Source organism: Amblyomma mixtum, chromosome 2, assembly GCF_055824585.1.
Source record: "Amblyomma mixtum isolate Tamu chromosome 2, ASM5582458v1, whole genome shotgun sequence".
Classification (NCBI taxonomy): Eukaryota; Metazoa; Arthropoda; class Arachnida; order Ixodida; family Ixodidae; genus Amblyomma; species Amblyomma mixtum.
The window spans coordinates 191,469,892-191,497,762 of NC_143013.1; the positions used below are offsets into that span (position 1 = coordinate 191,469,892).

The following is a 27,871-nucleotide window of genomic DNA, read 5'->3' on the forward strand; positions in this document are numbered from 1 at the left end:
ATGGCGCTACAAGGTCACGTGACCTTGGTGGGCCGCCTAGGTTGCTTCTCCGACCGCCCCGGCTGCGAGGCTGCAAATGGTCGCCGACGTTGGACAATCGGTTCTGAAACGCTCTCGAATCAAAATGAAATGGCTCTGCACAAGGGTATAAATTTTGCAATAGCGTTTGACTTCATTAATAACGAGGTATTACTCAGTGAAATTGAAAAAAAAACACTTCACTTGAAACATACCATCACACCTAATAAAATTAGCAGAACCGTGAGGAACACATGCCCGTGAATGTGTCTCTTGCAGGAATTATTTAACTCACTTTGCTGCTGCAGAGGGGTCGATCCTCGGTCATACCCTTCTTTTATTGTATCCACTGGAGAGGCTACTGATCCAGAAATTGAGTGCGACCACATCTTGCGCGAAACAACGTGACATTTTGATCTTACAGCCTTGGTTGAAAGGACGTTGTTTAGCTACGGATCAGTTCTTGCTTGGGCGCCGGCGAATCTTTTCATTTTTGCCGCCGCGGTGGCTCAGCGGTTATGGTGCTCGGCTGCTGACCCAAAAGACGCGGGTTCGAACCCGGCCGCGGGGGCTGGAATTTCTTTGGAGGAGAAATTCTAGAGGCCCGTGTACTGTGCGATGTCAGTGCACGTTAAAGAACCCCAGGTGGTCGAAATTTCCGGAGTCCTCCACTACGGCGTCTCTCATAGCCTTAGTTGCTTTGGGACGTTAAACCCCATAAACCAAACCAAACCAATCTTTTCATTTGTTGTGTCTGTTCTCTTCTTTTACAGCGATTCTTACAGCCCATAACAATGGCTTATGGCTAAAGAAACGGCGTAGTTAAGCAGGTAGTAAAGCTGCAGACTTGGTGTGTGGTTCACTGCAAAAAGACGTTTACAAAGTCTGAAACGTGTCAGGTCTCAGCTTTTTGCATGCATCGACGTCGCCAGGCATTTGAAATCAAATACGTTACTTCTTTTTCCCAGGGTTGCTCAACTTGTTTGCGCAGTGATTAGAGGCGACCTCTCGACCGAGCGAAGGTGATAAGCCCGCAGTCCTCACTGCCCCGACATTGAGCCACTTTATCGTACAACGAGCTCGCGGTGACTTAAGCTAACGAAATGTGATATATCAACTTGACTACTGCAGCAGCTGTTCCTTGACCTAATTGAAAAGTCTCAGACGCAGTTTATCACAAAACTGCTCTTACGGCCTTCCTACTGGTCCAGCCGCTTAGTATATTCGGGCACACTCTGCAGAACCGTAGGAGATTATTCGTGCTGCCCTGCTCCTACTTTTGGCAGCGGCAAGTAAGTGGAATCGCGAGAAACAAAAGTGGAGTGATGCAATGCGTTCAATTTTGCGAGAGTCACGGGGTTTAAGTCGTATTCTTCTGATCGAACATCTGGTAGCGCAACTGCGGGGAATTGTTTATTTAGTGCACGAAGGACGAAAGGATATCCTGATATTCAGTATAACATTGCAAAAGAAGAGACTTAGGTTGCCGAACCATATGGTGACCCTACCCCGCAATTACTCTCCCTATTTTTATTCACTCTATCCACCTTGTTTGTGGAAATCACGAATGTGATCCGTTTTTTATGCCAAATAAGTATTGAGCACTGCAAGACGTGCCTTAGTAGAGAGCTGCCAATAAATTGAATGACCAGTGGTACTTCAACATCAACCTCTACGTCATTATACGCTAGCCTATTTCGGGATTCCGCTCTGTTACCCTAAGGAAACATCATTTATCTTGTCTTCACATTAATGCCCGGCCCACGCCCATTTATTCTTTTTGTTCTTTACTAGGCTATCATTAATTCGTGCTTTTGCCCTCACCTATTCTGCTCCCTTTCTGTCTTTTAATATACACCTGCAAGTTTCCTTTTCATAGCTCTCTGCGCTGCTCTCATAATTTTAAAGTCTTTTCGCTAGCTTACAAGTTGCTGCCACATAGTTCAGTACTCGCAGGATGTAATTAATGTATACGTTCTTTTTGAGAGGTACTGGCAAGGTTCTATTCATCACCTTAGAGTGCCTGCCTAATACACTCCATCACTTTCTTATTCGCCTACTTGATACACTCTTGTGGTACAGGTCAACTGTTACTACCTGTTCTAAGTAGTTGTATTCCCTAACAACATCAATGAACCGCTGCCTATTGTAAGCTGTCGTGCCTTTCCGAAACTATTATTCATCCTTTTAAATTTCTTCTTAATATTTTAGACCCACCTTTTTGTTTGCCTGTCGTCTATCACGCTTTGCAGTTCGTCCCTTAAGTTACTTAGAGTCTCATCAGAAAATCGAAGGTTACCAAAACATTAGCATTGCCTTTTAACCCGAACTCTTCCCAATCCAGTTCTCTGAATACCCCTTGTGAACACGTAGAGAATAGTGGTAAAAAATTGTCTCCCTGTTTGACAACACTCTTGATTTACATTTCATTGCATTCCTTATGAAAGGCTGCAATCCTGCCTGTGCAGGCGCTATAGATGTTTTCTAGTATATTTACATAACTACGCCTCTTCTACAACCTGGTAATGCAATACCTGCATGACTTCTGGGGTTACTATTGAGCGAAATGCTTTCCTGTGATCTCTGAAGGCTATACATAGGAGTTGGTTACACTCTGCGCATTTCTCTAGAACCAGTGTGGTGGTCTAAATATGTCCACAGGGGTCCCGGACTAGGGACCCCTCCTAGAATTTGTAAGGGGCTGACCCTTAAGGCCAGTCCTTACTCCTGCTTGTAAATAGCCTCGAAAAAATGTTTTCCGCCACCACCACCACCACCACCTGTTGTGGAGTAGCTTTATAGAAGCGAGTCTTTTCCTTGGTTCACTGAAGTCCAAGGTTGATCTAATTCGATTAGCGATTGCCTTAGTAATCAGCTTGTATATAACGGACAGCAAGCTAATCTGTCCGCAATTTTTAAATTCTTTGGCATCCCCTTTTTTATGGATTAAGATAATGTTAACGTTCTTCCAAGATTCCAGTACACTTGACGTGATGAGACAATGCGTATAAGGGGCAGCTAGTTTTTCTAGCACTATCTCGCAAGCCTACTGCAGCATGTTAACTTTCTTCCAAGATTCCAGTACACTTGACGTGATGAGACAATGCGTATAAGGGGCAGCTAGTTTTTCTAGCACTATCTCGCAAGCCTACTGCAGCAGTTGACCTGTTACTTGAACCTCACCAGCTGCCTCCCGCCTTTGCATTGCTTCTAAGGCTGTCTTGACTTACTCCTTCGTTACCGGCGGAATGTCCAGTTTCTCTCTACTACTGCTTCTCTCGTTATCATCCTTATTAAGAGAAATTTCTGCAGTCTGCATATCTGTGTAGATCTCTTCGGCTGCATTATCTATCTTATTCATATTGTTCATGACTTGTCCTGCTTGCCTTCAATCTCATACATCTTATTTTTCTATGTATAATTTGTTTTTTGCCCGCTTTAAGCTACTTGTGTTTGGCGCATGATAGCCAAAGTTGCTTATGCGCCATAAAACTCCATATAACTAACTAGCTTTAAGCTACCTCCGTTCTTTAGAGCATGCTCAATTTACCCCACTTCATACTTCCTTATGTCGGTTACCTTGCGCTTATTGATTAGCTTTGAGAGTTCCCCCATTAGTCTTCTTTCTTGCAGGTTACCGGAATTTGTCTCCTAAGAGAACTTATCGGAATCCCGTCTAAATATCCAATGCCTACTTCTATTGCGCACTCCGTAATGTTATTTGTCAGATGATTACTCGTCGCTTTAAAAATAAGGTGATCGCACTCGGGTAATGCGGAATGTCTGTTCTGCAGCGAGACCCTGTTCTTCTCCTTTCCTTTTTACCGTTAACTCATTGATAGTGCTCTTTACTAAATTATTTCGTTAACTGCGAATATCTAAGCTAATTCTAGACGTCATCATCCAGTGCCCACTGCATCAGACATTGCTGAGCATCTCGAAATCCTGGACGATACAAGGATGCACGCAAAATATGAAGTACTTTGCGTTATCAGTTTCGCCATTCGGGCTTTTCTATGTTTATGTTCTTGAGTTTGTCGAACAAAGCATTCATGATCTGTAAACTACTTTGTTCGGCGAAGTCTGTCGATAACTTCCCGCAGCTTTTCCTGGTACCTATCCCATAGTCCCCCACTGCCTTGTCGCTGGCGTGCTTATTGCCTACCTTGGCATTTCAGTCACCAATTAGTACAGTATACAGCGTTTTTACTACACTCATTGCCTATTCCAAGTCTTCAAGTACATTTTACACTATCTAGTCATCATGACTACACAACATTCAATTTGCACCTCTTATAAGGAGTAATTTTGATAACTGCCACCTCCTTGTTAATGATGTTTCGCGGTTACACCATTTCAAAGTGCCAGTGAGGAAGTAGCCCCACGTTACCAATTACATTGGCTAGCTCTTTAGGTGTATTTGTATTTGCACGGCCACGTATTAGACTCTATGCTGTTTACTTTCAGGCGTGGCTTTCGACGAAGAGGATTTTTTCTGCAAGCAGGACAACGTCTTCCTGCCTTCTGCAAAAGTTTGTGATGGCGTTGTTGACTGTGATAGTAGTACAGATTCCAAAGAAGACGATGAAAATCTCTTGATCTGTGGTGAGTGTGCCGAAGCAAATTTTCGCTTTTTTAAAAGGCACGAGTAGCCAACTAGGTCGCTCTGACAGCTGCTTCCGTTGTTTTTATCATTTACAAAATCATACCTTTCAAATCTTCCTGCGACAAATATAACCACTCTGCAAGTAGCTGAAGGATTACCGATAATGCTCGTGCGGTGAAGCAAAGGAGAACAACCTTTGCATACCTTAACATGTCCATTGCTCTATTTAGCCTTGCATGTCGGGGGAGAACATCGGGGGAGAACAAGACGCGAGCGGGGGAGAACAAGACGCGAGCGTGAAATATTTGAAGCATTTCTAATCAGGAAAAACAAGCAGATGTGTGTCAGCGGTCCCTCGGTTTTTATCACGGATAAAGAATATAACTTTACTGAATATAACTTTCTTTTATCTTAATACAGTTGTTCACATCATCCAGAGTGTGCGCTTGCGCAGGGAAACATTTAAATCTGGTGGTTTTCTTGGAAATAAATCAGTTGCAAGTCCAGCGGTGTGGTGTGTGTACCTTCTTTTTTCTTTTCCTGCGTCTGTGTTCCGCTGGCTCCACCCTGACAACATTATGAACCAACTAGAACAGCAATTTACGCTCTTGAATTCAAAACGCGGTAAACCGTTCGCTGTGCAGCATTCCGGTTGACATCAGAAAACAATCAATAATAATTAATTTTTGTACCAGAAACATGCAAAAATGAACGACCTATTTACTAAGAAAAGCGACAGAACGTGAAGCAAAATCTTTGACCAACAGTGCACTCAGTATGGAAGGTCGCTACTGCAGGTCACCCACACGAAGTTATTTAGAGAGCGCTTCAATCTATTCTGGTTTGGGACATACCTTCCTGAGCTCCTAAGACAATTATTTTGTGCCTTACCATTTTTTTAGCGTGTTGATGTTTAAATAAAGCTCAGTAATGCAAAGCTCGAAGAAAATGCATATAAAACCAAGCTTAAGAATTCAGCCTACCCAATGAATTGCGCTTTAATGCCCGGCCATGCGTGTTCGCAGTGTCGTTATCACAAATACGTTAATACCTAGTGAGGGTGCATCATAGTTGGTTTTCTAACTAAACTTGCGTTGCTTAAAGAGGTGTTTCCGAACACTGTATTGCAATAGGAACCTTCAATAACAGTCTATCATTGTTAATAATATCGGATTTCTTCTGAATGCAAGTCAGTCTTCGTAGTTCTGTCGGCAGCTGTTGAAAGTGGCCATTCTTACGCTGGTCGACCTCCTTAGCTGATATTTCGGGTTAAGATTACATTTTAAAGTCGTTCGTTCAGAGTACACTGGCGTCGGTACCATCCCAACTGCTTGAATCTAAGAAAACAAAATTTCCTCACATCACACTAATTTTGCAAAGTGGCAGCAGCATTTATGAACGCGCTGCTTTGTCGAGACCTGCCGCTACCACTTTGTGGTCTACGAAATATTTTACGAACGTAGATCTTTGAGAATGACTTCGCAGATATGTAGTGTGATATGCTTCCCATCACGAATGGCATAGGGCAGCAACACAGAAAGGCTCAAGCTCACTCTGAGGAATATCGGCAACTACGAACGAAATTCCGCCGCAAACGCAGCAAAATAATAGCTGCAATACCACCCCTTATGTACTACCCCAGGCATGGGGCCTTTAAGGAAATAAAATGAAAATGAAGCATTAAACTGGTGACCCTCATTTGCGCAGTTCCGGATGATACGTAGACGGCGGCGATCATATTACTTGCTGCTGTCAGAGCGCACTGGTTACCGCACGCAACCGGTGTCTCGTTTGCATCGAAGCGAGTAGTTGCTAGGGCTTGCGCTGGAGTTAAATACCTTGATCTGAGATAAACAAACGTCTGAAGACGGAAGCACAGCGCCTGGTCGAAAGGCGATAAAGGCAGGGTTTTGTGGAAAGTGTCGAACCTACCATGAAAAGGCTCCTTACCTTGCTGCACTCCATACATGCTCACTAACCGCCAGTCCCTCGGCTTGATCGCCAGGAGTTCACAGTAACAGTGCGTGCGCGCTATCAGAAACACACTTCTGTCGCGTTTTTGAGATCTCCCTTTCGATGGCGTCTACCTCGCCATTTCTTCTTTGGGACTACCCGCAACGCTATGTCGACGTCGATTATTATCATCATATATTGACCCTTAAAGACCCCTGGGTGGTGGGGCATTACATAAGTGGGAGGCGTTGCATAACAAAAATACACCAGGTCACAATCAGTGCCATTGCATGTACTGGCAGGATATAAAGAAAAAAATGTACATGAACCCATCATAGAAAGTGGCCAAACATATACGAAACGGTAGTTAAACACAAAAGGAATAATCATCATCAGGTTTTCAACTGCGACAGCAGCAATTGGCGGAACTTACGCGGATCTCGCTCGATGACAATGCGCTCAAGTAATGAATTCCATTCTTCGATGGCAACAGGTAGAAACGACTTGTTAAATGTGTTAGTGGAGCCGTGAACGCGTAGAATGCTCATGGAGTTGAAGAGACGGCGCAAAGTTCTGAGGGGCGGAAGCAAAATGGAGTCCCGATGTAATGGAAAACAATGGTAAAGTTTGTGGAACAATGACAAACGGGCAATTTTCCGCCTGTGCACCAGGGGCTGTATGTCGAGAGACAATTTTATATTTGTAACGCTAGAGTGGGTGTGATAGTCGGATCAAATAAAGCGGGCTGCACGGTTTTGAATAGCTTCTAGGGTGTCGACTAAGTAAGCTTTGTGTGGGTTCCAAATAGGAGAGGCATATTCTAGTTTAGTGCATATTCTAGGCATATTCTAGTTTTCCAACACCATCGCTGTCCACTTACAAACCTCCGCAACCTGTTTTGTGCAAGCAGGGTTGTATTAGGAACAGCCTGGTACGAGGTTGTTCAGCCTGTCAGCGTGGCTGATGGACTCCGGTGGAAAGATAGTAAGCATCCACGCACATGCTTCAAGGTTCTTCACTTTCATTCGCGGCAAAGGGCGATAAGCCGCGGCCGGCTCAGGATCATTGCCTAGATATTCCGGTGGTCGTGTCTAATGTCGGCTTTCTCCTTCTCCGTGTCTTTCAGGAGCGAACCCACGGCTAATGTGCCCCTACACGCAGCGTAAATGCCTGTAACCTGCCAAGTTTGAGGGTTCTCGTATAGCCTCTGTCTTGAATTACAAATTTCTCAGTAGTCTACACATAACGCTGCAGGCAAGCTTATCTAAAGTTACACCACATCTCTTCACATATATGATTAACTATTTAGTGCTTGTGCCTTCATTCTGAATTCTCCAATATATAGCAGATATTTTACAAGTGTTTAGAGAGTTAGGGCCAGGAATAATATTTACGTTTGAAATGTTCGTTGAGCATGCGTTACAATTGTAAGACCTGTTGGTTTATTTTAAAAGCAGACATGTGTGCTGGAGATATCTCTCGAGGTCCACGATGCCCTTGCTGCATTTAGACTCCGGGCCTTCAAAGGTAGTAAGAATGTTGTCTTGTGCCTTACGTCAGCCGTCACTAAATCATGGCAAGAAGGCGGTAATCAAAACCATATCGAACACGTTATAGACTCACAGCCGTTGGTTGCTCATATCAGCACATGCACATTGCTTCTGAGAAGTTAAGTGGATGTAAGGGCGTTCGACTCAACGCTCAGTTGACAACAAGAAGTGTTTCGTTTTGCCGTATTTACACCAGTTATCGCACGACCATTAGAGATGTGGCAAGACGGTATAATGTGGCCATTCTTTTATCTGTTCCGATTAAGCTTTCTAGCGCTTGTAGACTTCTAAGAAGAGGGGCTAACAACCAAGAAAAACAAAGCCTCAGTGCGTGCAATGTCAATCACGAGCCCAGGCTCGTGCCTTGCAAAACTGCGTACCACTGACACGTAGGAATGTTTACGTTGATCAAACGGAGAGCTGCATTATTGTGAAATTAGGAGACCATCAAACATCCTTGTCAACACCGGGCTTCCATATCTGTCAGTGCATTCTCGAGAACGTGCGTCGTGTCAGCAAATTTTTAGCGACACATCAACTTTGTCACGACGTAGTGAACAGCGCACCCGTGAAATCTTGAGGAGTTCTGCCAAGCAAACAAAGCCCTATTGTGTCAGTCAGCCCGCGATTACTTTCTTTAAAAACAGAGATTGAGCATTTTTCCTTCTAAGCCGTGCAACTTCTCGGTTTTTTTTTCCTGAGCTTTTGTATGGGTTGCGCATAAGCATAAATCAGTTTTCGTCTTTGTACATTTTGTATTGCTGGTCTTTCTTCGCTGTTGGTATGTTCAAAGGGCCACGGGGAGATATCAATCCGATTATTACTCTAAGTAAAAGTTGGTTATCTAGTTCTTCCAGTTTATTTTGACGTGTGTCGGACAGCAAAAGACGCATTCGTCGGCCAAGAGATTTGATCTAAGACCTTCCCACCAGCCGATGCAGACTGGTACGGTCCTTACCGAAAAGTTTGGGTTGCCACCGCTTTGAAATTAATAGCGATATAGCGTAGCCTCTTGGATCCTTGTTAAAAATTTGTGCCGACACATGCGCGTTACTTGCAAAATCGGCACGGGATGGCGACACTTGTATTTGGCATTTGGTCTTTCATGAAAACTCTCTTTTCGATTTGAGTGGTCTTTTCGTAATTACAAACTGGTACCTATACTGATACAGGCTAAAGTCTATTCGTCCTCAGTCTCTCTTTGCAGGTGAGTGGTTTCCAATTAAATAATGTTGTTGTTGCTCTTTTCATCTATTGTGAAATAGCGCCTGTGTCATTGTCTTTGATTTGTGCGTGTTTTCTTTCTCGCTTCCTTCTCAACGTGAGTAAACGACCACTCGCACTAATCCCCATTCAGCTACACATTATGGTGTTTCGCCGCCCCAGCCGATCCCGAAAGAGTAATGAGGTCGGACCAAACGCACTCAAAAGTTTCTCCGGACGCGGTGCGCGGAAAACTGTAGCGGTCATCTTCAAACAAGAATCTCTGCTTCCAAGAAAATAAAACAGAAGAGAGGCTGTCGCTGTATCCTTCGCCCACGCCAGAGAACGTGCACGACTGCAGTAGCTCAGAACTCCTTCATTGTGCGATAAAATTCACTTCCGCTGATATTCTCACTTCGTTCCAGAGTCTCTCACCACGTTGCCTTGGCTCAAAGGAGAAAAGCAGCTGTTTCAGTGGAGTTGCTTATCAACACGCCAGTTCAAGCTTATACTGTAGCGTGTTAAAGAAGCAGTCGCTCTGCATTCTGCGCTTTGGGAAAGATTATGCCTGCAAAGACCTCCTACAAGTGGTTTGCAGGGTTGTGCATACGTACGCAGGACATAACAAAGTCTACATTATGTTGCTTTGTAGCCGCCGCGGTGACTCAGTGATTATGGCGCTCGGCTGCTTACCCGAAAGACACGGGTTCGGTCTCGGCCGCGGCGATAAAATTTCGATGGTGCGGAATTCTAGAGTTCTGCGTACTGTGCGGTGTCATTGCATGTTAAAGAATCCCAGGTGGTCGAAATTTTCGGAGCCTTTCAATACGGCGTCGGTCATAGCCTGAGTCGCTTTTGGACCTCAAACCCCCATAAACCAATTCAAACGAACTACGTTCCATTCTGTCTATATGTTTTGTTTTAAGATCCTTCTGCTCGCATCTGAGCGTATCAGTAAGGCTAACGACGTGCTCTGCTTTTTTGCTTCTCTTTGCACCTTCTTCGAGCGACCCTCCTCAGAGCTCCCACATCCAGTGGTGACAGAAATTAAATCGACGCACCCGGGATCCTTCAAACTTCAGTGGTCTTTCCCGAGCATCGACAGTGACCTCTATCACGGATTCCGGGTGCGCTACTGCGAGAGAAACTCCAGCACCTGCTTCCTCGCTTTCACTAATGAAACGGAGTTCGAGGCAGAAGGTCTGGCCAACGACACCACCTTTCACGTTGACGTACGAGCGCAGTTGAAGTTGGCGGATGGAATACTCAAGCTGGGACCACCAGGAAGGGCTTCAGTCACAGCGTGGACCGACGGTACGAGATTACTTCACTTACTCGTGTTTATTTATTTATTCATTCATTTAATTATTTATACCCATTCCTGCCGCGCCACAAAGGCATTATTGCAGGGGGGGGGGGGGACATAATCGTAAAACATATGCTTAAAATGAGCATGTTGTAACGCAGAGCAAGCAGTAAAGCACAGTTCACAGCGGAAAAACCGAAATTTCAACACGAGAAAAACCGGCGAGAGGGTTCATAAGAATCGACGTCAAACTGGACGCCAGAAGAGACTGGAGCTCAGAAAGTGTCTTATATAGGACAACGCTCCTGTGGAGCAGCCTGTTCTAACGTGAAAAAGTATACTGAAAAAAAGAATCACGTAAGACATCAGTTCGGCAGCTGATTTCAAGAAACTTCGGCTCATGATCACGTCGTTGAGAAATGAAGTTGGGAGGTAAAATGTACAGGTTCTTCTTTGTTTTCGTGTGATCAGAGTATATTTTTTAAAAAAAGTTGTACTTTTGCAGATATTCGCCTATGCGCCAGTGTTTTCCATCCAACGTTTTCTTTAATGTAATACTACTACGGACGTAGGAATTAAGTAAGTTGTTGCTGCCCTGTAATGTGAGAGGCAATGTTTCACTTTAACTGAGAAAATTGCACCCATCTTCGAAACTGCTGGCATAGCGCAAAGGAAGCTTTCTCTTAATAGTTCTCATTAAAAGTTCTTCAAGTAGACCTTTCTAAAGACTGCAGACTTCACGAGACATATTATTTCCTCGTGAAGAAAGTGCTTGTATCATATTGTCCTTTAGCTGTAGCACTTCTTCGCATACACGTTTCTTCTCCGCTGTATCGCGTGCAAACGGGACTGAAAGGCGTGACCACGAGTTAATTCTGCTGAAGAGTTGCGGCATGGTGCAAAAAGGTTTCCTCCCGCACATTACTGGTTAATTCAGTCACCATATAGTTTCCAAATTTGCAGCTATGACTGCGCCTATGCCGCATTGGGTTCTTGTTTTCAAGCATAGCATACATACATCATACATCATGAAATTAAATTTTTTATTTAATTATTTGTTTTCTGTTCTCTCAAGGCCTTGAGGCATTAAAGGAGAAGAGGCATATTAAATCGACGGCACCTTGAAATTTTTGCAATCGACGATGATTGCGATGGAGGCTGCAGAGGACGTGGTTGGAGTCATTGGCAGTACGAGGCAATAAAAAATTAATGGAAAGGCTGGTTCTCTTGTATGTAATACCAGTCGATAGTCAAAGACATGGTGATATATAAAAAGGTAGAAGTAATAAGTTACCTTCGAGCAGAGGGTAAGTGTGACAAATTCCTTGAAAAAGGCGTATTTGAGAACAGTTTCACTGCTAAGAAAGGAGAGTAATATGAAGGTGCAATGTCATTGGAGATGCGCTTGCTGTTCTAGCGCAATTCAAAAATGTACAGAATTGGCAGGACGATTGCGAAGCCTGACGCGACGAAGCTGCGAGTTGGAATTAAGAGAAAGTATGGTGCATCACACACAAAACAGAGACCTGAAGCATGAAACTGCACCACAATGCGCTGCATTCAAATGAGAAAGGTTTTTCTGCGCTAATAGTGCGGAATAGTTGCAACGCTTAACTAGTGCCACATACATAATTCGAGTTAACTTCTAACACTGTCCAAGAAACCTTCCAATATTTGTTTCCAACATAGGTCGAGAGGTTGGCCTATATAATTTGTTGTGATCAGTTTGGCGTTTCGGCAGCAAATCTGCATGCGGTGAGGAGCGGAATAGCGCCTTATTTATCGCAGCGAGGAAAACATTGACCACCGCTTTGAGTGTAACGTTTGGACTGCGCGTCATAATACGGGCCTCGGCAGCCACATTTCTGTTGCGCTAAAATACGAGTATAACCACCGTGAGATGTGCGATGTCACTGCACGTTTAAGAACCCAAAGACTCAAAGCTATACCCGAGCTCTTGACGACGGTGTCTCACACAGTCCTCACGGAGCCACACGACAATGCACCGCTCAAACAAACAATACCATAGTGTACAAGTACCTGACAAATTAACTGCTTCATTTAACGACACTACGAAGAGTACCCAGATGCTCTTAAAAAAGCACAAGTAGTTTTGTTTCACCAGCGTTCCTGAAAAAGAACATCGGAGAAGCACCACTTTCACAATCCTACTGTCCACTGCCAAATGTGACTTCAGAAACCAGCAAAGAAAAACGGGCAGGGTGCCCGCTGTAAGCTCGCCAGATAGAATTCATAAACTTCCCGCTTCTTTTCACGTGGCGTTTTCATGGCGATAGTAACTGGCGTCCAGTGAGGATCAATACACTTCAAACATGTATGTAAACATGCTTGTTTGAAATAAACTCATACTCAACTCATACTCAAGTCGAGGGGAAATCTGAATCCAGCCTTCAAAACAAAACCGTTTCGTCGCAGAAACTTCGCGATGTGGATAAAATGAAACACGCAAAACGACTTATGCACAATTTGCATTTCGTTCCTAGGAAGCGCTGCTTTCTGCTACTTAGAGCGCCGCCATGTTCTAAGCCGCACAAGCGGCGGACTGGGGACCACTGGGGCGAAGCGTCACAAGGCTAGCGAAAACTGTGCCAGTATTTTGTCATAATGCTCAGGAAGAAAATTTATCTTAAAAGTAATACTTTTCGGGCAACCGGCAACTGCAATGTAAATTCTGTCGCTAATTTCTTTCAGACAGTTCCTGCATAACGATTTCAGTTACAAAAAACGGCTGAAATATTTTTTGCTACGTTTCATGTTCTTGATTATGTGCCGGGGAATGGCCAGTAGAAACGAAAGGTTGAATTTCTCAAGCGCTAAGAGGTACTAGCGCTTTCGTCCCTGAAACGTGTGCACGTGTGTGCGTCTCTTTGCATTTTTGTGAGTGCTACGGAGTTTAAAAGTGCTTTGCTGAATGCTGAAATGCATTACTTGCATTAACCAGACTCCTTGTTTTTTCGACCGCCACTGAAAGTTGTGCTTACACTGGCCGCCACTGTTCCAGAGCTCAGTTCGTGAGTGACGAAAAATTGCCGAATGCATTGAACACATTTTCTATTGCGGGTCTCAGGAGGACGTAGGCACTTCGTGCTGCCTAGTCAAACACTAGTTAAACAATAGTGAAGCTATTCTCTACCTTTCTCAGTTTGCGTGACATTTTGTAGGAATCCGCATGCGAATTTCGCCTTCTATTCAGGCTGAACCTACTTCTTAACCCAATCATTGCCCAATGCCCCATCGTTAACATGATTCACAACAGCGCAGCAAACACTGACAAAACGGAGACTAGATAAAAGAAGCACCGACTTCAACTTTTCAGAGCTTATTTTGTCTAGTCTCCCTTATGTCCCTGTTTACTGCGATCTTGTGAATCATGAACATAGACCAACTCGCCCAACTTTCTTCACTATCGTTAACACTTTCCAGAACTAGAATTAATGCCATTAAGTACTCATTTTTCCCACAGACTATAGATGATTCGAACAATCTGCCACCAATCATTCTCAACAGTGCTTATTCTTTTGATGCAGTTGATTGTTAAGGGCATATTCTCAGAGTTATACTTCAGTACGTTTATATTTTGTGTTGTCATAGCTTGTATTGTTTATTCAAATTTGTATCTGTATAGTTTGTATTTTAGCATTGCATTTTATAGTTTCGTTTCATTACCTTTTATTTAATACCACTTTTGCTTTTTGATCACGGCTTCCTGTGTTCATATTCATGCCCCTCCTGCTTGCGCCTACTTTAAGGCCTGCGGTATATTTTATAAATAATTAAATAAATGCAACGCGCACGCTTGAAATGCAGTGCCTGTGCTCACGATCAGCCATAAAGTTGATTTGTACGACGAATCCGCCACCAGCCTACTGGCCTGGGCGACCATCAACAGCAGCGTCACCTACTTTCAGGTGAGAAGGTGGGCGTGGATCGCATGAGTGAAATTTCACTCACAGAAATATTTGAGCTCTGATGTTGCTATGTAGCATGTAGATAATTTCGTGGGCTATGAAGAACACTTCCCGTTTATAATCCCCATAACTTACTGCGGTCAATGCGCCTGCATAGGTCCACGTAACCTTTTTTTGTCAGCTTCGGCTACTGCTCGAGTGTAATCTGCCGAGAACGGCAAGAGCTTTTTCTTGTAAACTTTTTTCGACTAACTGCGACCACCAGGCAGTCGAAATGAGCTCACCAAATTGTTTTATTGCGAAAGCAATACTAGTTGCTCTTTCAGCCCGTCGCGTAGCGAGGCCGGTAGCTACCATATTAGCCTATTGGATTGGATTGGATTGGATTGGATTGTATAATCGATGCTTCACCACAAGTCTAACCACAAGCACCACCACCACCTACACTACCAGCTGAACCATGGCGTAGTTACGGATATTTCTTTCGCGCTTACCGGGCTTAACCAAGCTAAGCCACAGCCATTTTATTTAGACGTACGCCTCCTATTTGTACGGAGTAGCTAAAACAGCTATTTCATGTTCATTTGCTCGTTTTTCAACCACCAATGAACTGAAATTTCTCATATGTGTTAATTTATATCCATAACCACTGCATATGTGAGAAATGAGTCAAAAGAAGCATAAGTGAGGGGCTGAAAGCGGCGTCGCGTAATATTGTTAATTAGCGGTGAGAGCAGCGTCTACGCAACCTGCAGAAAATGCATTATAAAAAATTCGTGAAGATGAGATTTCTTTCTTGTGATGCTCGCTTCAGAAATATGATAATTTGAAAAACGTTAACACAACAGGTCATAATTCGCGACTAAAGGGGTTAAAGTACATAGGAAACTAGAAGGCTCAGAACAAGACAGGCGCGGATGTGCGGTGAAATTTTATTTTTTTGCGCAGCGCAATGAAATTTGGAATGCTTACATGTCATTGAATGCTAAAATACAAAACTAGCGAAAATTTTTAGCACTTTTTACATTATAATTATTTATGTGCTTCTTTGCTATACCTAACTTGCAGGAAGCCTCGCGTGACAACAAAACATGGTAGGAGCTTTGCAGTAAAGTTTTACTCAAAGGAATGGCTTATGCAGCGACATTGTCCAAATATTTTTAGCAGCCCAATTTGTTTCTACGAATGATGCTCTATCTACACTTACATAACGGACTCATTATGATCATGTCAAATTAGTTACAGAATGAAAAACTGGTAAAGTAATTGAAAATACAGGAATTCTACGACATTATGAATTTATCAAGGAACACATTGCAGCAAACCGAATAAAAATTCGTGTATGTTATTCTCATGCTACGCTTTCCGCAAGCAGGGCATTCAGGTCAAGAAACTTTTGAGGAAACTGGCACTGAAGTCACAGAAGCCGTTCATGTCCACCAAATGCCTCAGGTTTGCAATGCTTAGTGTCTTTGGCTATAGGGATCATCGTATGTCTCCATCCTGCGTTTGTTCAAAGGTATTCGCGTTCGCTACCGGCCATCGACACCGAGGTGTCGGTTGGCCTGTGGCGGGACATCAGCGTGGTCGTCACTGGATAAATCGATCGGTTTGATCGGCGTCATAAGTGGGCGGGAACTGCCCTGTGCTACAGCCTCATATCCTAGGGGCGAAATAACGCAGGGGAGACTCGTCGCTTTCACTGCCGCTCACATTTCTTTGTGTTTGCGACGGATAATAGAGCATACCGATCCTTTTCGTCCCTCAAGGCGGCCCCGTACACGCCATAGCATGCTTAAAAACGAATACGAAACTATGGCAGTAAACAGAGAGTAAGTTGTGCTCTAGAGCACTGCCTTATCGCTAGGGGGCAGCTTACTTCGTCTTGAAGCGAAAGCTTCACTACGGGACCTCGTGCTTCCATTGCCGGGTGCCTAGTTTTGACCTTCAACTGAGTTAGAAGTCAAACCGTGAAAAAGAGAAAAGAAATTGAATCAATATGCATGAGTGGGAGTCGAACGCGCGGCTGCGCCAACAGATGTCCTTTAAGGGCCGCTCAGCGAGACCACTAGGCGAATTCATTTCCTGACGATCGCTTCCTGTCCTTCGGAAGGACAGGCTTACGCTACCGCTTCCCGCACGCATGCTTCGTCTGTGACGTGCGACGATCCATCACTGGCGCACAGAACCACGCGCAAGAAAGAAGCGCTATCTCGACAAATATAGCAGCCGCAGACTCGCGACTCGTGAGGTCATCGCATTTTAGCTTATAATGCTCTCGTTTTTCTCTGTAGACACGTGGTTCTCAAGTGAAAGCAGCTTTCCGGTGGCGCTAATTTTTGCCGCGAGCGGCAGTGCAGGAGTGGAGCTATCGCGTATCGCGCTGAAAAAATCCACCATTTTCACGGAGATTTGAGAAAGGTTCTTGCTAGCTACGACCGCATTAAGTTTTTTAAAGTCACTTCTAGGCTATCTTCAGGGAAATATTTTCCGAGGTGCAATTAAAATTACTTTACTGTAACCAAAGCTAAGGCTGTCTAAAATCAGATTTTTTACAAGATTTTCGTGATTTCACCCTCGCGCCTCTTGAATCTTTAATAATACCGTGCAGAAATGGAGCAATACACGCACAAGCAAATGCATACGAAGCACAAAACGGCGTTTTTGTGCGGTGAGTGTGTGTGTGTGGGGGGGGGGGGGGGGGGGTGGAGGAGGTCCTACTTCGGCCAGCTGACAGGGTAAATTATGAAAGTAGCGAGAAAAACATCCAACGCCTAGCGCTATTGGCGCCGGGAAGGGGGGCAGCTTTATGAGCGAAGCTCTGCCAAGTTTGTCCACTAAGCAGTTGTTGTTTCCTTTGTTTGACCTCTGCTGCTTGCTGCAATTCTGAAACCAGCCCCTTGATCAACGTCATCTGTTCTACTCCCCTCAACTGCAGTATCGACTTGACGGAAAGGGTCGTTGGATCAGCTGCAACCAGTCTACGGAATGCAACGTCACTGCGAGCCACAACAGCACAGAGAGGCATGCGGCAGGTTACATGTCAATAACACACGGTAAAAGGGACGAGAATGTCACCGTTGGAGTGCGCGGCTGCAATCACCATGGATGCGGAAAGGAGTATCCCGTGAACTTCGTCTGGCATGGTCTAGGTACAGTAATACATTTCATTTTGCATCCTTGACTGGCATATGTTACGCGATTTTATTGACTTGTACATTTTTTTTTTGAAGAAAGTTAGGCTTTATTGGTCCCAAAAAATATACAAAACAACATAAATGTACAGACGAGAGTCCCAAAGTCAAAGACTGCACCGGGACCCTCGATAAATCATTAGTACAAGAAATGGTTACAGCATAATTAGCGGATAAATACAAAATATAGAAAATATAAAATCAATACTTCACAAAAACAAGGTCAAAAATTAAAATAACGCAGGTAATATAACACATCAGCAAAAAGAGAATAACACATCAGCATTCCAATAAAAATACTTTAAGTTTGTTTTTGAATTCAGGCAAGGAAATTGATGTTTTTAGATTGGGTGACAATGTGTTCCAAATTGAAATGGCTTGAAAAGACGACGTCGATTTACCATAATTGGTATGGACTTTGGGGAGTAGAAAATTGTTTCTTGCTGCAAATCTGGTAGGGTTGTGATTGATGAGCTGATTGGGGTCTACAAACTGAAAATGTAGGGTGCCATGTAGTAATCTAAAGAACATGATTGCAAGGTGATACTGGAAAAGCTGGTGGATTGGTAAAATACTGTGCTCCTGTAATAAAGAACGAGCATTAGATGAGAAAGGGCTACGGGTAATAATGCGGATGGCCTGGATGGACATTGTCCAGGAAAGTTGGCTATTATTTCAGATTCAGTGGCGTGCACAAAAAAGATGGAGTCGCTCCCAAAATATAGAATGACCCACCTTCCAGCAGTTTTCGGTCTGGGCCACTAGTGTTGGATTCTTGGACATGAGTTTCAATTGCAAGGTGACTGTGGTATGCTGTAATGTAGTGTTACGCAAATATTGAAGGTAATCGGTAATTCTTCTGATGCGGTGCAATATCTTTCTTCAAGAGTTTCTTCCATCGCTCTCATCGAGTAGTTGAAAGTGCCACAGAAAACCGATGGTGAACTTTTTTGACGGTAGCAAAAACGTTAATAGAAAAAAAATGCTAGCCTGCCAAAAGAGATCTGCTGATATATTGATTATTATTGTGTAATTTTACGATATATAAAACTGCGTTCATACGCAACTTCGTGCTGAAAGACGCACAAGTCCAGAATTTCTGAGTATGAGGCATTCACGTCTCTTTTTTTTTTGCAGTCGAATCATTGTGAAGAAATGTTTAGGTGACGTGCTAGTTACTCATTTCATGTAATCCAAATTAAACTGATAGCAAAGAATATGTAAGTTCCTCTAATTTCGGAATACCTTATAATCACCGCCATTTCTTTTCCCAAAGTTCCGGCATAACCCTACGAATAAATTTGTGAAGATAAACATGACGAAAGATAAAGAAACGTACTAGTCATAATACTTTCTATGACGGTTCCCTGAAATATGGGCAAGTAACGACTGCACAGAAACGGCTGAAAAAGGAGTTACCTTTCTTAGTTCTTGCGCACATGATTTTTGTAGTTTGCATTTACGATCGAACAGTGCATCGACGCCTGTCGCCGCTCTCTGCCAGTTTTTTGCTTGCAGAGGTCGTTTTGAATCATTTTTCAGGAAGTTTCCTTGCAGCTTACGCTCAACTTGGCCTTTTCTTCTTTTAAACCTGCTGTGCACGTGGCTTTCATAAACTTTGTCTAAGATACCTTTCCAGTTGTGCTCGAAAGACCCATAAAAGATAACTTCACGGGATATTCAACAAGCCAGAATGGGCTGCTAGGTCCGATGTTTTGGAAAAGTTTTGATTGCTTACATTTAAAAGTGAGTTGAGGTCAGCTCTGCTCATTGGACAAGTTTTAACTGTCGTGCCTAGTACACAAAACGGAACAACTACATTTATTTATAAAAGGACAGTATTCGGGAGGAAACGTATTATTACCGGTCGTTAAAAGCTTTAAGTAATTGATCTCTGCTCATTAAAATTAAACATTGATTTACTAAGCTGGGTAACAGTTACGATACATTGCACAGCCGTCTACAGCTGAGGCATAAGTGGCTTTTCTGGCTAAAGAAATCTTCGCCAGCAGAATTCTTAACCGGATGCCCAGATTTTCTTTCGTCATTTCATCGCTTAACACGTCGCAATAGGTACAGTCTTTGTCAAAAATATATAGCCCAAGGGCTTTGCTTCTGGGTCGTGTTGTGTAGCTTGTTGCGTATCTCCAGCGTTCCAAATCTCAAGAAAAGGGGAGGGACTCTCGTCCTCGCCTTCTGTGAACCTCTTCACGTCCAGCGGCGTTAGGAAACCTCGCTACACGGGTTAGAAGCCAACCCCCTTGGGCCGTACTTTTTTGACAAAGACTATACATGGGTTATGAAAGACACCGCAGTTGAGGGCTGCGAAACAATTTAGGACTCCTGTGCTTATTTAACAGAACGCCCACGTTTTGTGCATTTCTTAATCGAAATGCCACCGCCGTCATGATTCGATGCCCCACTTAGAGCTCAACTTTACTCCCTTGTAGCACTTTTAGTTTAGTTTAGTTTAGTTTAGTTTAGTTTTAGGGGTGTTTAACGTCCTAAAGCGACTCCGCCTATGAGAGCGGCCGTAGTGAAGGGCTCCGGAAATTTGGACCATCTGGGATTCTTTAACATGCACTGACATCGCACAATACACGGGCCTCTAGAATTTCGCCTCCATCGAAATTCGACCACCGCGGCCGGAATGGAACCCGCGTCTTTCGGGTCAGCAGCCGAGCGCCATAACCACTGAGCCACCACGGCGGTATCCTTGTGAAACTGGCCTATATACAGTATATACAGTCTATAGACTTCTTATAGACTCCATTGCCTTGCTGTAGACATTTCGCTTTGTCTATTCACAGCCGATATACTTCCTATCGAAAAAGTCTACTAAAATATGCATGGCCATAAATCTATAGATTGTCTATAGACTGTCTATTTGATCTGTATTGCCTCTACACTATTATCTAGGATTTGCCTATAGACTGTTTATAAACCTTATAGACAAAAGTCTATGGACAGTCTATAGGCTGTGCAAGGAAATTTTTATAAGTGCAACGTCGCAACAGATGAGAGAAAGCACTGCAAGGAAATGTAAAGTGAATTCAAGTTTTTCAATTTTCAGAATACACAGTCGCTTTCCACTTCCGAGTTTTTTACATTGATGGCAAAGCCTTGCTTCGCTGGAGTCAATATGGAAACGAAGACGCCGAGATTACTGGTCAATGCGGTGCCGGCTGGAAAGTTCACTACGAGACCAGGACGTTTCCGTACACACGAGTCCACAACCATGAGGCAGTAAAGGTGCAAGGTGAGCCCCCCCACCCCACATCCCCCATTTTCCTTCTTTGTCAATGCGACAGAGTGCCGCCTGGCATAAATTATTAATTCACGAATAGATAATACTGTATGCTTCCTGAGATGCTTTCGTTCTGACAGAAAAGTCTCTGGATGCTCGCTGGCTATTTCTAATTGAAATTCAGCGCTTATATCAGGCACAGTACATGACTTTGGGCTCGAAGCCATTCCTTCCTTCGAGCTTTCTAAAGAGCTGGTATGGCAGTGACGTTGCACATTTTTAGGCAGTTTTTTAACTAGTACATTTTGGAAGGAGAATTAACATGTCCAAATGTGATGTTGATGTCTTGGAAACGTTAAGACAGGTACCGATAGCGTTAAATTGAACCTACAGGGATGCGACGGCGGCACTGAAATGTTTTCAGAGCTCTCGCTGTTCTTGAGTGCCTACAAAGCCGTAGCTATCGCGCGTTAAACTATCTGCCGTCTTTAGCGTTTGCGCCGAACATTAATGTCCAGACATTTCTGGCCTCAATCACAGCGCGAAAATTATTCCAACGTTTGTCACTTATCACATGATTTAGTCTAAAAAATAAATTAATTCTTATCTTTGCTTGTGGTGGAGAACGGCACATTATAGTTGTTTTTTCAGTACAGTCAAACCATTGTAAAACTGAATCGGTCTTATGGCATAGAAGTTGTTTCAGGGAAGCCCGCCACTATTTTTTAAAATTGGCGTTCTTGAGACAAACAGTAGATTTTGTGACAGAGTATAATCCAGTGGTGGCGGACGTAAGAAAACCGGCGAATCGTGTTAGAGGTGTCACGGCACCATTTTTCAGACTCAAGGTGTTAATTGCATTTTGTTCGCTATGCATATCGCGACAACTGGGCAAAATGCCGCCGCGGTGGCTCAGTGGTTATGGTGCTCGGCTGCTGACCCAAAAGACGCGGGTTCGATCCCGGCCGCGGCGGCTAGAATTTCTTTGGAGGAGAAATTCTAGAGGCCCGTGTACTCTGCGGTGTCAGGGCACGTTAAAGAACCCCAGGTGGTCTAAATTTCCGGAGCCCTTCACTACGGCGTCTCTCATAGCCTTAGTCGCTTTGGGACGTTAAACCCCATAAACCAAACCAAACCAAACCACAACTGGGCAAAATATGAGCTGATTTGGTGCAGCGATTAATTCGTAATTTATATTTAAATGTTCTCCTGAACCGTGTGGCAGGTAGCACTGGCGCGCTCGCCATCCATGATGACGTTAACCAACGGTCACGTGCGTGCGCGCGACTGAACGACGGAACTGCGCACTGCGCGTAGTGAGCGTAGGGGAGTGGGTTGTTCGTTGACCGAGCTAGGGGGGAAGGGCGAAAGTCACTGCAGGGGGACAAAGGCAACGAAGGTCTGTGTCCTTCCTTTTTCCTGTCTAGCTACTGCCCGATCTCGGCGGCTTCACCACAACGAGTCACGGCCGGACTCGAGTAGGCGCGCGCTCTGCTCCTCGCAGACCGTGCGAGCGGCAGTTTTGCAGCAGACGACGGCACTGTAGGTTTTGTGACGTCGTTCAGGTTGCTTCAATATGGACGTCGCTGCCAGAGGGAGGGGCTTAAAGCCGATAACTTCTGGCTGCAGTTTCTAGCTCAAATGCACGCACAGAGCCTTACTTCTTTGTTAAGTGTGCATGACAACGTTGTGGCTAGTACTTGCCATGTAAAACCACGATTTGATGGTAGGCCACGTCATGACCGCTTTAAGTAGTAAAGTGATTGCAATTAGTGATTCGTAGCCGGCCGAAAGTAGCAGGCGTACCACTTTTTAGAATTTCGAGAACGCGATTACCCTCGCCAGAGTGAAACAGAACTGCGCGAATACGACGGAACAAAAAAAGGCACGAATACACACACACAAAGCGCAAGCTCTTGACTGGCACGTTGACAGTGCGATGAGGTTAACATAGGCAGTTGCCACTTGTCCCTTGTTCATAGGAAGAGTGGTAGAGCCCAGAGTGGAAGAAATGTATTGAAGTATGACGTTGGGCTAGTCGGTTCATGGTTAGAGCGAAACAAGAGCGAAAGGTTGTGTGTGTGTATTCGTGCCTTCTTTTGACCCGTCGTCTTCGCGCAGTTCTTTTTCGCTCTAATCATGAACCGACTAGCCCAACATCATGTCTTACTTCATTACCCTCGCCGTTGTGGCTCAACAGATTTGGGCCATTTCTCGCGCCATTCGGAAACCACGTGCCAGCGTAGAGCGCACAGGGGCATCGATAAAAATACGTCACTTCGTAGCGCACGTGCCACGTCACATTCTGTACCCCGTCCGCCCTGCTGCAGTAAAGTGGCGAGGAGTAGGGAGAAGCGCTGCTCGGGCAGGGCAGAAATTGTCACGTGGTACGCGCATCGCGGAGTGTTGTGATTTTGTGGAGGTCGCTGTGCTCTCTCCCCGCAGGTGCGCTGTTTTCGAATGCCGCGAGAAATGGCCCAAATTTGTTGAGCCGCAACGGCGAAAGTAATGCCGTTTTCGAAGTTCGAAAAACTGACATGGCTATTACTGACGGCCGGAACCAGATCTCTAAATGAAATCAGGCGCCTATCGGTAATATTTCAAACGTGAACCATTAAAATTCATTAATCACTTTACTGGTCGACATCATTATCCTCTTCTCTGGCGTCCGCCAGCGCTGGTATAATACTGTGCCCCAAAAACCGTCCGTTTACCTGAAAGCAACCAATTATGAAAAATTATTAGCGGTCTTCCCTGAAACACCAGGCATGTCGCAACTTAACGCATTTATCAGACCACTCGACTAAATGTTACTTGGCATATTCTATAAAAGAAAACCCATGCTTACTTCATACATGTGGTTACGTTTTCCTGTACTGTTTTTTTTTTATTTTGTGATGTCAAGACCATCAGCCATCGTATCAGGCTAAATGAAAAGGCACAACGACATACAGCTCTGGCAAAGAAAAAATATTCAAAGCGCAGATTATCATCAAAGACACAGATGTTAACAACTAAACAAGGATTATTTCATAACTATTGATAAAACACTTACACTAATCATGTAAAGAACTGATTCACATGTAATAGGTAGCGCCTTTAAAGAAAACCTTTCCGTCGGATGCAGCTCAAGGGTGATACCGCTATTTCCCCTCAAAGGACCCCCTTCCAGTCAATGGCGTCAGCGGATTCTCAAGAACCTGCTAGCATAAGGGTGCAGGGAGCGGCGGGACAATACGGGGAGGAGCCCATCCTCTTTTATCTGCCACTCCCACCATTGTCACGATAGCAGGGTCATGAGAATTGACTGGAAGGGGGTCTTTTAATGGGGAATATCGGCTTCTTGAGTTGTATCGAACTAACGGTATAAGAAAATTGTTGTCTAAGAAATAATCTCACTGATGCTCAGAATGGAAGCCCGAAATGCCACATTTATTGGAAAAAGAAAATTGATGTTTAAGGTTTGTAAGGTGTTATTCGTGTTGATGAAAATGCCCGAATTAAATAGCCTTGTGCAGCTTGGCACCAGGCAAGAAAGTTCATTTAAGCGTCACCTTTTCCACAGGAACATATATTTTTTTAATTTTCTTGAAAGCGTATATTTCCTACCCGTAAGCGAAGTCATTTCAGTTGCTATAACACCGTTGTAGCGGGTTAGTCATACCCTTCATTTTATTAGATTAGATCACGTACGGATGTAACTAGTAACCTCATTAACTGTTACGAGTGCTCCTGTATAAATATGTCCTCCACGTCACACCGTCTTTTCCACCCCTCGCGTAGGATGTACCTACAGGATGCAGACTGGCGAAGCGCTACCTTGTCGATGATTTTAATAACGCATGACCTAGCCTTCTGTAAATTGCATATCGCTGCATGTTACAGTTTTACTCAACGTCGAATGCAGCGAATGGCCGTACTGAAGGATGACATCACTTTGATTATTCAGTATCTATAAAAACGGTTTTTTTGGGTGCAGTGGAATGCTGGTTACTGAATTCGGCCTCACGTGCACTACGAAGTACTTAAGACACACCAAAATGCCCAGTATCTCGACTTGGAATCCGTGACAGGTCGAAGCGCTCTGTTCAAAAGGTTTGGTTTGCTTTGGTTTATTAGGGCTTAACGTCCCAAAGCGACTGAGGTTGTGAGAGACGCCGTAGTGAAGGGCTCCGGAAATTTCGACCACGTGGGGTTCTTTAACGTGCACTGACATCGCAATTCTAGAGGCTCGGGCCTCTAGAATTTCGCCTTCAAGAAATTCAGCCGCCGCGGCCGGGATCGAACCCGCGTCTTTCGGGTCAGCAGCCGAGCGCCGTAGCCACTGAGCCACCGCGGCGGGGTTGTTCAAAAGGGAAGAATGCTAAGCTGTAGGAGGGATGCCACACGTTTTGCAGGCAGTCTGGGCGGGCTCAGGTAATTTCGGTAAACTGAAGGCTTCGACCGATTATGAAGCGTCGGTTCCGCGAGTTCGGTGCTCTTTATTGTCTTCATAGCAACGGCAGCTTACAGAATACTACGGCGAACTACCGAAGGAAACTCGGTGAGCTAGGCGCGCTGCATTCCTCGGGATTGGCTTGGTAGACGCAAGAAATGGCGACACTCCAGCTGTTTCCTTTCTTGCAGTCTCTTGTTCTTCGCAAAGTGTCTCTAAACGCTTTCCAACCTCGGTGTACACCTCTGCGCCCACAATGTAAGCAAGAGGGAATGTTACTCCTGAAAACATTTCATTTCATTTCATTTCATTTATTGCTCCCTTAAAGGCCCGAAGGCTTTACATAAGGGGGGGGGGGCATATTGGTTTACAACGGCGATGATGGGAACATGCATAACAATAAAAAGAACAAACATACAAACAAACATAGAAGGGGTTGTAGTCATATCAGGGTTTCCCAGCAGGTGATACATCATTCAATAAAGATATATCAAGCAATACTCGCTACAAAGAGCGCAGAAGTGATCAAGATCTATGTGAGGTGAATTTTTATTTTCTCGCGGAATGTTTTGTGATCAGTGCATGCAGCGATGTCGTTAGGCAGTGAATTCCATAGTGCTATTGCGTTGGGGGAAAATGAGTTGTTTTAAGCAGACGTAATTGTAAGCAGCAGAAATTACCTGTCGGGAAGCTGAAAAGCAGCGATGGTTTTCGGAAACCTAGTTATTGTTGTTCCCGTTGGTTCGGGTGAAAAACGGGACCCTAATTAATGCACTAGCACCTGTCATGAACTATGCACGGTGGTTCGTCTATGAAATGGTGTTTTTGCTTTGCAGATCTGCCAACTGATGCCGAGGACTGTGAGTTCTTTGTAGAAACATACAGAGAAACCAAAGGCTTGACTTACTACAGTTATCCCAGTCGGGCCTACGAGGAGTGATCAGCAAGTGTGATGACACAGTGGTAGTTTCTTTCTTGGCTGTGGCCTTATACGAAGCTCTGCATGTTCTTAAACGACTTCGTTATTAATAAAAAAGACTTCCTTGCCCCCTCGCCCCCGTGTATAGGTTCATTTTGTTGCATTCAACTTTTTTTTTCACTCCAGTAAAAGCGCATAATTGAGCACCATGCTCAGTGAGGTGTAGCCTTTCATGCCGAGAAAATGATACAAATATTGTCCTGAAGTGTTCTCAAATTATACAAAACAGCAGGAAGAAGTCCCTTCCTATGCAGTGTAAAATGTATGTGAGCATTTAAATCTTTATCCGTTATGTGTATGCATAAAGGAATACTACACATATGTTGTTGGTGTAGAAGAAGGCAATAAGATAGTGAGCAGACCAAAATGAAAAAAAAAAAGGATGCAAGAATAATTGGGACCGGAATGTCATCCTGAAATCTAGTATAGGTGCGGAAATCCGAGTTATAATGAGGTAGGATAGTGTTATTATAGAAACTTACACGTCAAACCTTCCGTGGCCGAAACGTCTGCATACTCGTCTCTTCGCAAAACGGCTGCGTTGATAAGTTGGCGTAAACTGGAGAGCTACAGCGACATATCACCCTGCGATCTACAGACTGAATTTTAGTGAGTCAGTGCTATCTCTAAGCGGTCGGAAGATCCTGCGCCTGCCCCTGAAATGGCGCGAAAGAATTTTGCGACAAATGGTGAAAAACGATTACAGGAAGAGCGAAATAATGACAAATAACGTGTGGAACATTGCAGAGAAGAATAGCATCTCAGCTTTGTGTGAGTGTGGCACTGGTGTCAGCACGCACACTTTTGTCCACGGAGGTCCTAGTGGAAGATACAAAAAAAAATTACTGCCGAAGCCACGGGATGAAGCGCGTCACGTTAACAAAATCTTGCAGGTTTTTCAAACAAGTAATCACCCCCTCTGCGATCTGTAAATTAGATTAGGACTTCTCCAGTGGCACTTAGTAGGTGGAATTGCTTAAATAACGCATCTCGAGCTAATTGCTTGTTCATCACCACGCAAAACAAAGCAAGCTTCAGAAGGACACAGAAATGGAATCATCAGCGTGCAGATATTGGTGAGTTGCTTCACCACGGGTTCCCGAGTATCCGCAGGGACACCTCCGCAGGGGGATGATGGTGAGCAGTGCGTCACCATGGACCCGAACATCCGCGCTTAGCCGTGCGTGGCATCGCCATGTCCGAGAAAAAGGGGATCCTGGTGGTTGAGCCGATGCCGAGCGTTTGGACCTTTAAGGCCCCTCGGCGGAGCAACACACCACTTTGGCCGCAGCTTCTGTAGACGGCACCTCCGGCCTGACCCGACCGGGGGAAATCGGCAGTCGCCTTTTCCTGTCCTCCCCTTTATCTTTCACTTTCCTATCTCCTTTCTTACAATTTTCCTGTATCCTCCTCCCTTGGTTTTTCCTTTTTTCCTGGCGGCTAGGGTTAAC

General features: G+C 44.4%; 1 protein-coding gene across 1 annotated transcript; it reads left to right on the top strand.

The window, feature by feature from the left end:
• On the top strand, positions 1-26,381 carry LOC149361908 (uncharacterized). The gene is made up of 8 exons (XM_089568178.1): positions 1-27; positions 1,268-1,310; positions 4,486-4,623; positions 10,351-10,644; positions 14,465-14,565; positions 17,504-17,717; positions 20,833-21,018; positions 26,278-26,381. The coding sequence occupies exons 1-8, from the start codon at positions 1-3 to the stop codon at positions 26,379-26,381; spliced, it is 1,107 nt and encodes a 368-aa protein (XP_089424304.1).
• Positions 26,382-27,871: the final 1,490 nt, after the last annotated feature.